The 14,858-nt window shown below is 55.5% G+C and overlaps 1 protein-coding gene and 1 non-coding gene across 6 annotated transcripts in view; both read right to left on the bottom strand.

Moving 5' to 3' along the window:
• Positions 1 to 2,021: 2,021 nt before the first annotated feature.
• On the bottom strand, positions 2,022 to 2,128 carry LOC113593613 (U6 spliceosomal RNA). The gene has a single exon (XR_003413893.1). It is a non-coding gene; the product is annotated as a U6 spliceosomal RNA (small nuclear RNA).
• A 6,338-nt stretch (positions 2,129 to 8,466) lies between these two features.
• UNC13A (unc-13 homolog A) overlaps positions 8,467 to 14,858 on the bottom strand; it is a 62,090-nt gene continuing 55,698 nt past the window's right edge. For all 5 annotated transcript variants that reach the window (XM_053219663.1, XM_053219666.1, XM_053219665.1 and 2 more), the window contains 3 exons: positions 13,870 to 13,962; positions 12,736 to 12,895; positions 8,467 to 11,191 (listed from right to left, as the gene is read on the bottom strand). In XM_053219663.1, the coding sequence (XP_053075638.1) occupies positions 10,891 to 11,191; positions 12,736 to 12,895; positions 13,870 to 13,962 (554 nt within the window). In that variant the 3' untranslated portion in view covers positions 8,467 to 10,890. The remainder of the gene's footprint in view (positions 11,192 to 12,735; positions 12,896 to 13,869; positions 13,963 to 14,858) is intronic.

Below are 14,858 nucleotides of genomic sequence, written 5' to 3'. Positions count from 1 at the left end.
TCCACACCCAACCGCCTTTGGATCTCCTTTGTCCAATACTTAAAGGTTCTCAAGATTCTCAAGCCCTTGGAGCGCGTGGGCACCTACCCAGGCCTTTTACAAAATAACACAGATAGTGTGTGATCCTTGCGGAAGAAGTAGAATGTAAACATGCGACAAGATCGCACCCAGTTTTGCAGCAATTGTCTTTTTTTTTTTTAAGTTTATTATTTTGGGAGAGAGGGAGAGAACGCGGGCGAGCAGGGGAAGGGCTGAGAGAGGGAGAGAGAGAATCCCAAACAGGCCCCCGCACTGTCCGCAGTGGAGCCCAACAAAGGGCTCGATCTCACGCACTGTAAGATCACGACCGGAGCCAAAGTCAAGAGTTGGAGGCCCAACTGACTGAGCCACCCAGGTGCCCCTCGGCAATTTCCTTTTGAAATGTCACAACATACTGTGGACACTCTGACCAGTGCAGACGTCTACCAGTTCTCTTCCGGGTCGTCACATACCAAGCTCCGCGATGGTGACAGACCGTGCACTCGGCCGGTCCAGCCCAAGAGCGTCCCGGCCCCACTGAGAGCGGTGTTGTAGGATGCATCTTCCTGCTGGAGCTCCTACTTCAGTTGGGTGAGTCGATACAGGTGAAAATGCTGGAAGGATGGGTGTGTGTGTTTCCTCGTGCGGCTGCCACATTTACTCTTCTCGTTAAGTCCTGACCGTTCCCCATGTGTTTTTTTGGAGGTGGATGATGCGAGCGTATTAACCGATCCCCTCTCGTGGAACCTCGGAGTCACTTCTCTGGTGTTCCGGTTACTCGGGGTGTTTCTAAATCTTACTTTCAGATCCACCCAGTGGATCTCAACTGGGTGTTTTTGTTCCTCGGGGACATTTGGTGACGTCTGGGGACGTCTCTGGTGGTTACGACGGGGGGTGGGGGCTGCTACTGGCATCTGGTGGGTAGAAACCAGGGATGCCACCGAATGTCCTACAATGCACAGGGCGCACCACGAGAAAGACTGCTTTGGCCCCAAAAGTCCACAGTGCTGTGGTTGAGAATCCTGCACCATTCCATTCAGCGTCTTGGGGACAGGAGTCTCTAGAAGGGCCTTTTGTGTGTGTGTGTGTGGCATGAAGGGAAGTTTCCTTTGCTTTGAAATTTCTCTGGTTAAAACACAGATTCTCAGGCTCTGCCGCCGGATTGAAAGGTTTAGAAGCTTAGAGATGGCGCCTGGGAATCCCAATTTTATCTTGAATAAAATCTCCAGGAGAATCCGATCCTTCCTTCCGAAATATGTATATTTCCACGTTCCCACAGATAACGCGTGTATATCAGAAGGTACATTCAGGGGCGCCCGGGTGGCTCAGTCGGTTAAGGTTCTGACTTCGGCTCAGGTCCTGATCTTGAGGGTTCGAGCCCTGCATTGGGCTCTCTGCTCTCAGCAGTGGAGCCCGCTTTGGATCCTCTGTCCCACCCCCCTCTCTGCCCACTCCCTGCTCTCTCTCTCTCAAAAATGAATAGAAATTTAAAAAAAAGAAGAAGTGAGGGGCGCCTGGGTGGCTCAGTCGATTGAGCAACCGACTTCAGCTCAGGCCATGATCTCACGGTTTGCGAGTTCGAGCCCCGCGTGGCGTTCTGTGCTGACAGCTCAGAGCCTGGAGCCTGCTTCGGAGTCTGTGTCTCCCTCTCTCTGCCCCTCCCCCACTCAGGCTCTGTCTCTGTCTCAGAAATGAATAAACATTAAGAAAAAATTTTTTAAAAGAAGTTATATTCAGAAGTCTGGAATCTGTTTCACTTGAGGACAGTCAAGATGTCAGAAGGCTCGCTTCCTTCTGGAGGATTTAAGGGAGAATCCAAGTCCTTGTTTTTTCCAGCTTCTGGAGATCGCGGGCGTTCCTTGGCTCACAGCCACTTCCTGTATCACATTTCCTACTCCTTCCTCTGACCTTCTTCCATCCCTCTTACAGGGAGCCTTGTGATTGCCTTTAGGGCTCACTTGGATAATCCAGGAGAATCTCCCACCGTCTCAAGGTCCTTAATTACGTCTACAACGTTCCTTTTGCCATGTACGTGCATCCTTGTGCAGGGGCCGTGCTAATCTTCTCTGTATCATTCCAATTTTAGGATACGGGCTGCCACAGAGAACGCTCCTTTTACCATTTGAAATACCATTCACACTTTCTGGGCAGTAGGACGTGGGTATCTTTGGTACAGGACGCTATTCAGTCCTCCACATTCCCCTGTAGCATGCTGTAATTGCGCTGGGTCTGTGGATGTATCATCACTTATTATGTATCAAAAATGTAGCATATCAGTCAGGATTAAGGGTGGGAAACAAATTAAGAGGTCTTTTTTTTTTTTTTAAGTCAATTATATGCTCAGTGTGGGGCTTGAACTCATGGCCCCAAGATCAAGAGTCCCATGCTGTACTGACTGAGCCAGACAGGCGCCCTGAAAAACCAGTTGAAGTCTTAAAAAAAATTTTTTAATGTTTATTTTACATTTATTTATTTTTGAGACAGAGAGAGATAGAGCATGAACAGGGGAGGGGCAGAGAGAGAGAGGGAGACACAGAATCTGAAACAGGCTCCAGGCTCTGAGCTGTCAGCACAGAGCCCGACGCGGGGCTCGAACTCACAGACCGCGAGATCACGACCTGAGCCAAAGTCAGACGCTTAACTGACCAAGCCACCCAGGCGCCCCAATGTTTATTTATTTTTGAGAGAGAGACAGAGCGAGGGAGGCGGGTGGCGGGAACAGAGAGGGAGACACAGAATCCGAAGCGGCTCCAGGCTCCGAGCTGCCAGCACAGAGCCCGACGCGGGGCTCGAACTCACGGACCGCGAGATCATGACCTGAGCTGAAGTCGGACGCTTAACCGACTGAGCCACCCAGTCTTTTAACAGAAAGGGTTTAACACAGGAAACTCTGCGGCTGTAGCGTGAAAGCAGCCGCAGACTGCGCCGAATGAGTAAATGGATGGGCGTGGCCATGTGCTAATAAAACTTTATTTACAAAAACAGGCAGTGGGCTGGATTTGGCGGCGCCGGGGGGCGGGGGGGGTACGGGGATAGTTTGCCAACTCTTGGTGCCCAGGAGCGGGACCGGGACTGGGCCTACAGGAATGATCCTGCAGAACTTGCTCACCAGGGGAACCGAAGCTCCTCGAAATCAAGGCAGAGAGTCAGGTGGGCCTTGAAACCTCCCACGCTGGGCACACACCCTGTATCTGTGATCCAGAAATAGAATGCCGCCTTTGCCTCGGCCACAGCTGCTTTCCGACGCCCTCCAAGCCTGTCACCGGACAAGGGGATGCACCTTCCAGAACAGCAGGTGTTTCCGTGCCTGGCAGCTGGCAGAGCGAAGGGGAAGCAAAAAGCAAGACAGCTCTGGGTCTCTCCTGGCCTTCCAGACTCCACCAGGCATCTGCGTCGGTGGACCTGAGCACGCGCCCAGCTGCGGGGAAAGTCCCTGAGCGCTCGGCAGCCTCCGCCTGGAAAGGGGCTGGATCGGGGCGGGTTCTGATGTCAACTCGCCACGTCCTCCTCGTTTACCGCTGTACGTTATGGCGATGGTAAGAATGATTGGGTAATTGTAGGATGCATAATCATGGAGCCTATTATATGTAATTGCAGGATTAGGAACAGAGTAATTATCACGCAGTGTAATAAATTATGTAATGAAATGGAACCGTACATGGATCATGAATCACATAATTGGATTACACCCTCCAGGAACCTGGTTATCTTACTTACGTTCCCTGGATGGTCCTGGCAGGTTGGCAGGTGGAATGATGAGAGGGTGTGGGTAAATGGGGTGGGATTAGGGTAGATTAAGGGGGGTTGGGGGCAGAGCAGGAGGACAGGGTGAGGTTGGGGCTGGGGCTTCAGGTGACAGGGGCGGGTGGGCTGAACATGGGGATGGTTGCTGAAGTTTAGCCCAAGGCTAGGAGAGGTGAGGAGAAGCAGGAGGGGAAGTCGAATAATGGATTAATTAGGTCAGAGGTTGGCAAACCATGGCCCAGGGGCCCCAATCTGCCCAGCTGCCCGTTTTTCTTCTTAGTGTTAAAAATTGAGGGACGCCTGGGTGGCTCAGTCCGTTGAGCGGCCTACTTCGGCTCAGGTCGTGATCTCACGGTTCGTGAGTTCGAGCCCCGCATCGGGCTCTGTACTGACAGCTTGGAGCCCGGAGCCTGCTTCGGATTCTCTGTCTCTGCCCCTCCCCTGCTCATACTCTCTCTCCCTCTCTCAAAAATAAATAAACATCAAAAAAGTAAAAATAAATAAATAAAAATTGAGATGAAACTCAGATAGCATAAACTTAGCCGGGCGAAAGCGTACAACCCCGTGGCATTTAGCACGTTCCCAATGTCGTGCAGCCATCACCACCATCTGCCTCCAGAACTTCTCTATCTTCCCAAACTGGAACTCTGTCCCCATTAAAGACGAACCCCCCCATCTCCCTCCCCCAGCCCCTGGCGCCCCCCCCCCCCATTCTACTTTCTGTCTCTACAGATTCGGCTACTCAAGGGACCTTCTGTAAGTGGGATCATATTTATTTGTCCTTTTGTGACTGGCTTCTTTCACCCAGCATAGTGTCCTCAAGGCTCATCCATGTCGTAGCCTGGGTCAGACTTTCCTTCCTTCTTAAGGCTGAAGAATATTCCAGAACGTGGATAGACCGCGGTTTGCTCATCCATTCATCTCTTGATGGACATGCTGGGTTGCTTCCACGTTTTAGCTATTGTCACCCATACTGCTGTGAACACGGGTGTACAAATATCTCTTCAAGACCCTGCTTTCAGTTCTTCGGGGAATGTTCCCAGAAGCGGGATTCCTGGCTCACCCGGGAATTGTATTTTTCAGCTTTTTAGGGCCCTCCGGACCGTCTTGCACAGGGACTTGGAGAGAAGGAGACGCAGAATCCGCAGAATCCGAAGCAGGCTCCAGGCCCTGAGCTGTCAACACAGAGCCCGACGCGGGGCTCGAACCCACAAACTGCGAGATCACGACCTCAGCTGAAGTCGGAGGCTTAACAGACTGAGCCACCCCGGCGCCCCAAGACTGGGTTTTTCTCAGTCAACATCACGCTAACACTTATTCCCGTCCTTGGTCGGAGAAAAGCCTCATGCAGAGAGAAGGGCAGGGGTGAGCCGGCCCCTCGCCCACAGGTATGGCCTTGGCTACAAGACTCGGTCGATCCCGAGCCAGCCCCTTCGGTTCCCACAGCACAAGCAGCAACGTGAGCCCCTCCCCCCCGCCCCGCCCCCGCTCCCAAGCCTCGAGGGTGACACGATGGACCCCACGTGCTGAGGGGACACGGGGCCAAGAGCTGCGCACCTTTTGTAGCGGGCAGCCAGCAAGCCAGCCCCCTCTGTCAGGGAGCAAGCGAGCAGTTACGCAGAAGACACGCTGTGTAGACGTGCGCCCAGCTACGGAAACTGCCGGGTGTCAGGGGAGAGGAGAGAAGCTTTGCAGCCCGGCGCAGTCAGCGAAGACCTGCAGGGGCCCTGGTGGCCTGCGTCTTCTGACACGACGCAGACAGTTCTGGCCTGGCCATTTTCACTGCTGTCTAATACTCCCCCGTGTGAACCCCACCCCCACCCCCTCCAAGGCTGCTTCCGGCCTTCTGGCCTTCCGGCCTCCCGGCCCAAGTGCAAGGCTCCCTGAGGGCGTACTCGGAGGAGAGCCTCAGGCCTAGGTAACGCTGCTGCGGGTCCTGCTTTTAGCTTTTTCTGTTCCTGGTAGCTCAGAGCCCTCAGGGAAACCCGCTCCCGGTGGCTGGTGGCCGAGCTCACGGCCCCTGCCCTGGCCACTCAAATGTGGAAGCCACCCCAGATCTTAAGAGCGGGATCCTCAAATTCACCCAGGAAACCCTGAGCTGGGTGAGGTTCCGTTTCTGCCCCCTGGTGGGATGGGGGCTCAAAACAGAAATTAAAAGGAGCTGCAGAAAAAGGAGGGTTTGTTCTCTGCATATGCGAGTTTATGAAATGAGATTCTTACCTGCTACGTTCGAAAAAACAACAACAACAGACAGGGCTGTAGGTTGAAGATGAGTGTGTCCCAACTTGCTTGAGCGAAGAGCGACAGCTACCGCATGAATGTCCTCGGTTCAGATCCCGGATCTTTCCTTCTCTGCAGTATCTTTTTTTTTTTTTAAGTTAGCCCCCCCCCCTTTTTTTTTAAACGCATATTCATTTTTCAGAGAGAGACAGAGCGCAAGCAGGGGAGGGGCAGAGAGAGAGGGAGACCCAGAATCCGAAGCAGGCTTCAGGCTCGGAGCTGTCAGCACAGAGCCCGATGCGGGGCTCGAACCCACAAACCGCAAGCTCATGACCTGAGCCGAAGTCGGACGCTTAACCCACTGAGCTCCCCAGGCGCCCCCTTTCCTCTGCAATATCTTGAGTCGCGTTCGTGGGTGGGAGGTGTGTTCAACAGCGTGTGTGTGTGTGTGTGTGTGTGTGTTAAGTGCTAGGCTGTTTTTGTTGTTGTTTTTGCTGATTCGGGAGCGAAAGGAAGCCACCACACGTCTGAGGCTTTTCGTTTTTTCTATTTTTTTTAATGTCTGCTGTTAATAAAATATTTTTACAGAGACCAAAAAGTCAGAATAGTGCAAAACATCTCAACACCATGCATTCATGACCGCTTCTCGTTGGGTTTTAAGTGTTTGTTCCAAGTCACGTATTTACAGAGAGATGGGGGCATCTGTGCCGACGCCAGACCAACGGGATGGAATTAAAACAAACGAACGAACAAACAGCATTTTGATTTCACATTTGCAATCACATGCTAAGAGAAGGTGTGTGGAGGAATGAACCCCCCTGGACTGCGTGGCCGGGTCTGGGGGGGGCGGTCTCAGGGTGCCGGGGTCAGGGGTGAAGCGTGAGTCCCCCTGGCCGTGTGGCCTGGGATGCGCAGGGGACCCTCCGCCTGTGACCTGGGTCTCAAGAGAGCCACCGCGGTTAGGCAGGGGTTGGGGAAGGGGGAGGTCTTACTCGACACCGTCAACTTGATTTCTCTCTTTAAAAAAATAAAAGGCAAAGAGAAAAGCAACACGTGTCAGCGAAGACGACTTTGGTCCTTGACGATTCTTAGGAAAGGATGTTCAGGGGGCAGGCGGTGTCGCGATACGAACCCGAACCCCCAGCGAGCTCCCCTCCCTCTCCACCGGGGCAGCAGAGTGTGGGGCGACTCTGGGCTGTCCCTGCTCTGCCCCGCCCCTCAGTGTCCCCATCTGCAAAACGAACAGCACAGGGTGTGGGGGACAGAAAGGTCTCTGAGGTCCCAAAGATTTCTAGTTGGGTATTAAGTTTTTTGCATCTCTGATGGGGTCACGGTGAGGTGTCAGGCTCCGGAGCCTGAGAGGGATTGCGGGTCAAGGCCAGGCACCTGCTCGTGTAACATAAATCCTTCCAGGCTGGACCGGGGAGAGCCAGAGAGACCAGTGGGTTCCTCTTCCTTCTAGATCCCTGATTTCCCTTTCTCCCCATCTCCGAGTCTCTCTCTCTCCATCTCAAGGTCTCTCTGTGTCCTCTTACCTTCTCTCTCTCTCCTTCCCTCCTGTTCTGTGTGTCCTTACTCTCGGACACTGTCCCTCTTGTGGGGGAGGGGTGGATGGGGAGAGGGGATCGGCTCTGTCCAAGATACAATGTCGCACTCCCCCTACCCGACTAGGGGCCAGCCCTACTCCACCCTTTCCCTGACCCCTGGAAATCTAGGGCCAGATCGTGGCGTGAAATGGGTCCGAATACAACCCCTAGACCCCACCAGGGCTCAGAACTTCGGGCCACCCCAGGTGAGGTGGTGAGTGGCCTTGGGGAAAACCCTGCTCCTCTCTGAGCCTTGTTCCAATACAGGAACTTCCTAGTTCCAGAGGCTTCGGGCCTCCTAGACTCCTTTCCTTTCCTCTCTCCTCCTCGTCTGCTCTCGTCCTCTCTCCCCCGTGTGTGCTGCGACCCAGTCACAGGCTGGCTGGAACGCCTTCTGTGTGCCCAGGTCTATGTGGGAGGGGAAGGTTGGTATGGCCAGACATGGATAGACACGCAGGCGGACCCTCCACCCCAAGACCGTTCAACTAGGCATACCCTTCCGTCATCCCCCTGTGCCCGGTCTGTGCTGGGTGAACTTGGGGCTGTCAAGAGGCCTCAGACCCCAGTCCGGGGGGGAACAGGGCCTGTCCCATGACATCAGGGACAGAGGGGTGGGGACAGGGGCTGGGGAAGTCCTGAGGAGGAGCAGGGAGGGTTTTCTACAGGACAGGATATTGGGGATGAGTCTTGAGGGATAAATAGGAGTCCCCTGGGGGAAAGAAGAGGGAGGAAATTTCTAAAACAGCTCTAGCCTGGGAGTCAGGGGAAAAAAAATAAATCATTCAACAAATACTCCCTGAAGCTCCCTCCATGTGCCTGGGCTGGTGCTGGGGAACTGGACACACACACACACACACACACACACACACGCAGGTGCGTGCACGCACGGTGCGCGCGCGCTCATGCATACACGCACACACACGCAGGCCTTGACCAGAGACTCCCAAGGATCTTTTGGGAAATAAGTTGGCTCGCTCAGGCAGAAGCTCAGCTCCCCCTTTTCTTGCTGGTCACCCATAAATCCCGCAGGGCTCACCCCAAGTCACGTTACCTCCCCTTTGGCTGTTGGCTGGTGTTCTCAATCCACCTCACTCCCACCCCCCTACCCCCGTGGCCAAAATTTAAAATCTGCCCCTCAGTCCATGTGACAGAGATTCTCAGCTCCCCCCTTGCCACCTCCCAGCCTGCCCCTGGCCCCTGCCCCTCCCCCGCTGTCCTGTATGAGAACTTGCATCTCAACCTCTGGTTCAGAACCTTCAGTCACCCACAGCTGCCGAAACTCAGGGGACATATGCAGCACCTCCAGGTAACGCAGGAAATGGTGCCACTTCCCCCAGACTTGTCCACGTGCCGGGAAACCATCAGTATAAACACACAACTCCCAGCACCTAGGACTTGCACATGGCCTCCTTAGAAATGCCAGACCCTTGGCCAGTGCACAGCAGGAACAACTGTACCCATCGGCCCTGGGCTCGTCTAAGGGGTGGGTTTTTGTTTTTTCCTTTTTACTCTATCTCCCAAAATCTTTCCAGGAATTAATTTCAATATCCCGAAAGCACTCTCTCTCTCCCCTAAACTGCATTCGTCCATTCTCCATGAGGTAGCCAGAGGGAGCTTCTGACGCCTGAAATCCAGACTGTTCTCAGCTTTAAGATCTCCTGGGGCTCCCCAAATCTTTTCGGGTAAAATCAGAACTCCCCAGAGCAGCATACAAGGCCCTGCCCGGTCTGATATCCCTGCAGGTCTCCCCGACATCAGCGCCTTCTCCCTGTGGTCCCCCTCGCCAGCCACAGTGACCTCGCTGCGCTTCAAACCTGCCCACCTCAGCCTCCGCACCTACGGTTCCCTCTGGTGCTTGGTCAATCTGGCAGGAAAAGCAAACGACCCATAAGCACCCGTCCAACATGGAAAAGCAGATTCTGGGCAAAGACAAGCCGCGACAACCTTTACCAAAAGATTCTGTCTCCGTGAGCTAAAATGGGGGAAACTTGACTCTGGCCAGATTGCCCCACCAACGCCTGCTGGAGGAAGAGCTTCAGGCAGGTGGAGGCCCCTCCTGCGGGTATCCTGCGGCACGGTGCCTGAATGAATGAATGAGATTTTGGAGACTAAGCTCCGAGCATGTTGGTATATTTACACACACACACAGATATACACACACCTAGAGTTTCTGGTCTCTTTCTCGCCTGCCTAGAGAATTCTGGGAGAGGAAGAAGGGGTTGCGGGGGCGGTGCCTGGGTCCAGGGAGTCCCAAACCCTCACTCTTTCTTGGTGGGAGGTCAAGAGTTCTCAGGGAATCTTCCCATAGGGTCCCAGGGGAAGGGCTGAGGGCTGGGGTTTTGCTTGGCAGCCAGCCGTGGGAGGGGGCAGTGGGGGCCTTGGCCCAGAACCCCCATCCCTTGTAAGGAATGGGGGAGGTCCCCTGAGGAGGGGTTAGCAGCAGTGGGGAGCTGTGTCGGGTCATCCGATTTCAGCCCACCCTTAGATGGGGCACACAGGCCAAAGGGAGTGGGGAGAAGGTGTAGCCCTGGGACCTTCAGCAAAGTCTCGAGCGGCTCTCTGGGCCGCAGTTCTGCCATCTGTTAAACGGGTGGGTTAAACTCTATGCCATGAGGATGGGTATGTTGGGGGAAAAGGAGAGGCAAACCCCCATGGGGAAGTGGGGGCAGTGCGGGTGCTTCAGAGCCGTCCACTTGGCCCCCAGGGTTTGGGCGCCCGAGGGCGCATGTGCTTTTGAAATCCCATCCTCCCCTCCCTCCCTGTTTATTTTTTGCACAAACATGAAAAGACACTCTGGTCCAACCTGGGCCCTCCAACCAGCTTTCTAGTGCCTCCAACCCCTAGACCACCCCAGGGGGCGCTCTAGGAAGCCCTGCCCCTTGCCCAGGGCCCGCCCCTCCAGGGAGCTGAGAGTTCCATACTTGGCAATTGGTCTTGGGCCCCAGGATTTGGGGACCCATCTTATGGCTTTTCCAGGGGACAGGAGGCAGGGTCTCCCCGTACCAGAGCCCCAGGACCTGGCCTCCTCCACAGGGGGGCAGGACTCCCTCCCATCCCAGCTCGAAAGTTCCCCTAGGCGCTGGGGACTTGGCTTCTAGTAGGGGATGTGGCTTCTTCCTTCATCGCGCCCTAGGGCGTGGCTGCTCGAGGGGGCGGGGCGTCGTCCGTTCACCAGTCCCTAGAGGTGGGAGCTAAGTCAAGGGCGCAGGCGCACGCAGCCCTCCGCACAGAGCCCGGAGACTCGGCCTCTGGGAGGTCCCAGCGCACAGACGTCGCCCCGCCCCGCGCGCAGGCGCAGTGCTGCCCGCCCGCGTGCCCCGCGCTAGGGCGCAGGCGCCGCGCCGCCCTCCTCGGCGGAGCGCGTGTCCGACTTGAGCTTGACGAACTCCTTGGCCACCTCGTCGTTGCTGCGCTGTGACAGGATGCGCAGCACTGTGAGGCCCGTGTCGTCCATGTGGATGCGGCGACCCAGTGGCAGCCAGCAGGCGGCGCTCCCGCGCTGGGCCAGCTCCCGCAGCTGCAGCACGGCCAGCCCCACCGTGCGGTCCTCGCGCGCGAAGCAGTAGTCCTTGACGCACACCTGCAGCTCGTAGCACTCCGGGCCCGCGTCTGCGCTCAGCGTGCTGCGAGGGGGCGGGGCGTGAGGACAGCCCCGCCCGCCGGGCCACCACCCCCTCCTGCTGACCCCGCCTCCGCGCCGGGCCACGCCCCCGAGGGCTGGGCCCCGCCCCGCCCCGCCCCGCCCCCAAGTACTGTCTCTGCCCCGTCACTCCTTCCTCCCTTCTAACCCCCACCCCACCTCCAACCCACAATACCGCCACCATCCTACTTTCAGCCGAGGGCCAAACCCCGCCCCCACCCCAGGTGACACTTTTCCCAAGACACCCTGGCGAGGCCATGCTTCCACCCCGTCCAAAGCGCCCACACCTTTGGCCCGCTGAGCTGCTGCTCGCCACCCCGCCCCAGACGCCACGCCCGGAGGCCCCTTTACCAGGCTGCCACCTGAACTCCGGTTATCTCCTTGGCGTGCCCCACCCCCATACTTCCTAGCCCACCCCTCTTACCACTAAGGAGATGTGTCCACGCGAACTGCTCTCAAGCGTCACCGTGAGTGACCCGCCCCACACTCCAGCACGTCTCCCCCTACCAGCAGGCTGCGTCCCCAGTGATGCTGGGCTTCTGCCCCCAGGGAACCTGCCCTAATGGGCTATGCCCACACCGCTCCCTAGAAACACCGTCCCAGGCTGCATTCCTGGCCCTCAAGGACTACCAGCCACCCCAGGAGACATTTGTCCCCCAACTAGATCATGGGCCTGCTCCCAAGCATTGCATCAGGTGACCTACCACTCCCAAATCCTCTGACCAAGAGACCTCTTCTTGTCCTTCAGGGGTCCCCACCTCTCCCCTGCTCTGATGCTCCCTTACCCCTCTGCATTTCTGTCCCCCAGGAACAGCCCCCTGCCCCCACTATCCTGCCCCAGTGAGGTTTACACCTGATCTAAATGTCTGCCCATCCCAAGTAATACCCTGATCAGACATATTTATGCTCCCCAGGTCATCTGCCCCTCTGGACCCTGGATGCTTCTGACTAAGCTCATTCTTGCTCACCAGGAAGCCCCTTCTGGATGTGACCCCACCCCCACCCACTTGACGGGCATCCCCATGCCCTGGACCACGGTCCACTCCTGTCCCCCAATGCAGACTCCTCCTGACCTGCCCCAGCAGTCCTGACAAGGCTCACTGCTGACTCCAGGACACCTGCCCTCATGGCCCTGAGACCCTCACCCACACGTTCCTTGCCTCATCATGATCGCTCATGGCCCTTAACCAGACCTGAGTTTCCAACCCCAGAAATGACCCTGCCCCACATGCCCCCTCTGCTCAAACTTCCCTTCCTCTTCACAAGCCTTCATCAACATGTTATATCACATTCACTGCCTCCCCTGGGAACTGCCTGTCTCCCAAAGTGGTTACCCCCATCCCCTCGCCCCCGTCACTCCTGCACCAAGGCGCCTCGCTTCCCGGGGCCCTCACCTAGGATATGACCCCTCTCATTCCTGCACCCAGATACCACTGGCCCACCAGACTTCCCTCTGGCCTAGCGGGCCCTGAAATTCACGCAGCAGATGGCCCCTCCCCGTGATCCCCCAAGCATCCTCAGACTCACAACTGGAAGCTCTCGTTGTACTTGGGGGCCCAGCTGTTGTTCTTGGATTTGGTTGCAAACTTGCGTTTCTTGTCGCTGAGCTGGGGCCCGATGATGTTGACCTCGATGAATGGCCGGAAAATGCCAGAAGTCTGCCACTTGAGGTCATTGGCCGCCACCACTGTCGGGGGGAAGTAGAGGGTAAGGCTGTCAGGGTCCTCTCTACGCAGCTGTGGTTTTCAACGCCTGTCTGAAAAGCCCCATCCCCCGCAATCTTCCTACAGCTAAGCGCGCCCGGCCGTATGACGAAGTTCCAGCCGGCGAAATGTGAGAGGAAGTGATGTGTACAACTTTCAGGTTGGGGCTTAAAGGGCCAGGAGAATGCGCTACACGTTCTCCTTCTCCTAGCTGCAGGCTGGGATGCTGGTGAGTACTGAGTCCTTTGGTACCTTATGGAGGAGGAAAACATTAGAGATGAGAGTGGAATAAGAAATGCAGGGATCCCCAACACTGGAAAACCTCCACGTCAGCTCCGGGCTGATTGTCCTCGGAGTTAGAGAAAATCACATTCTATTTTGTTTAAAATTTTTTGTAACGTTTATTGATTTTTGAGACAGAGAGTGTGCAAACAGGGGAGAGGCAGAGAGAGAGAGAGAGAGAGAGAGAGAGAGAGAGAGAGAGGCACAGAATCCGAAGCAGGCTCCAGGCTCCGAGCCGTCAGCACAGAGCCCGACGTGGGGCTCGAACTCACGGACCGTGAGATCATGACCTGAGCCCAAGTCAGACGCTTTACTGACTGAGCCACCCAGGCACCCCTCGTTCTATCTTGTTTAAACCAGTGGTATTTTAGGCCTTGGCTAAAACAACCGAGTCTGTTTTAATCTAAAAATAAATAAATAAATAAAAGCCAACAAAAAGAAGGCAGAGCGGAGGAGGGATGGAGAAAGTGGAATTCAGTCCCATCACACTGTTTGTACCCCTGGATCCAGCCATACCTGAAAGAGCTTTATTTCTGGAATTGTTTAGTTTTATGAAAAAAAATTTTTTTTTTAATAACAACTATTTTTCTTGATTAAGCTCGTCTGAGGGTGGTTTCTGTCATAGGACTAGCGAATCCTGGAGAGGGCACTCTCCCTCCCAACTCAGACTACTCACCTTTCACAGTGACCTTGTGCTCCCCAGTTCCCGGATGAGTGAAGAGCTCGACGTGGACTGAAACTTCACCCACAGGGTCTTCCACACCCGAGCCTGGGCGGGGTAGGGGAGGATGCTTGGCGTGAGCTCCATTCCTCCCACCCACTTAAGGGACCTGGACCACCTCCCACCCACCATGTGCTGGCGGCACTGGGCCATCAGCCCTGACAGGGTTGGCACTGAGGGTGGGGCTGGGATGGCACGTGGTCTTAGGAGGCCAAGAACGCTGGGTTCTGCCCCTTCACTGCCTTGCTGTAGGGTCTCAGGCGGATCTCTTAACTTCTCTGAGTTTAACGCACCTGCCCCCCATTTTTCTCAGGCCAGTGATTGCCGCCTGGTCGAAACTCATCCTGGCAACACCTCACCCCCTAGCTGCCTGGGTTTCATTTTCTCCTTTGGGTTGTCACAGTGCCAGACTCTTCGGGTTCCCATCCTATACACTAGCTGAATACACCAGAGAATCTGTCCCACCTCCTTAGCCTCCATCCTGTCCCATCCCCCACCCTCACATGCCTGGACTGTTGCAGTAGCCACCTTCTGAATCCTCTTTTCTCAGTACACCGGCCAGAGAAATCCTATTAAGTTAGATCACTTCCCTCCTCTGCTCAAAAGCTTTCCATGGCCTTCCATCTCGCTCTGAAATCATCAAAGTCCTTTTTGTGATCTGCAAGGTCGCTCCCAATGTGTCCTCGCTATTCCCTGGCCTGCCTCGTTTCTCTCCACTCTCACCCTCGCTAACTCTGCTCCAGCCACGTGGGCTTCCTCGCTGCTTCTCCAAAACACTGTGATAACCTGACCCGACCCAGAGTCCTCACTTCTTCTGAGGCGACAGCTTGCAGGATATCTTTTCTCTCCCTCCCTCAATGCCATTCCTCTTTTCAATAGAGAATCTCAAGTTTCCATTGAGAAATACCCCCACACCCACCTCAGATCTTGGTATGGCTAAATGA

This window comes from Acinonyx jubatus, chromosome A2 (genome assembly GCF_027475565.1).
Source record: "Acinonyx jubatus isolate Ajub_Pintada_27869175 chromosome A2, VMU_Ajub_asm_v1.0, whole genome shotgun sequence".
In the NCBI taxonomy this organism is placed as follows: Eukaryota; Metazoa; Chordata; class Mammalia; order Carnivora; family Felidae; genus Acinonyx; species Acinonyx jubatus.
Note: the sequence above shows the minus strand (reverse complement) of the source record. Positions and strands in the feature narration are given on the sequence as shown.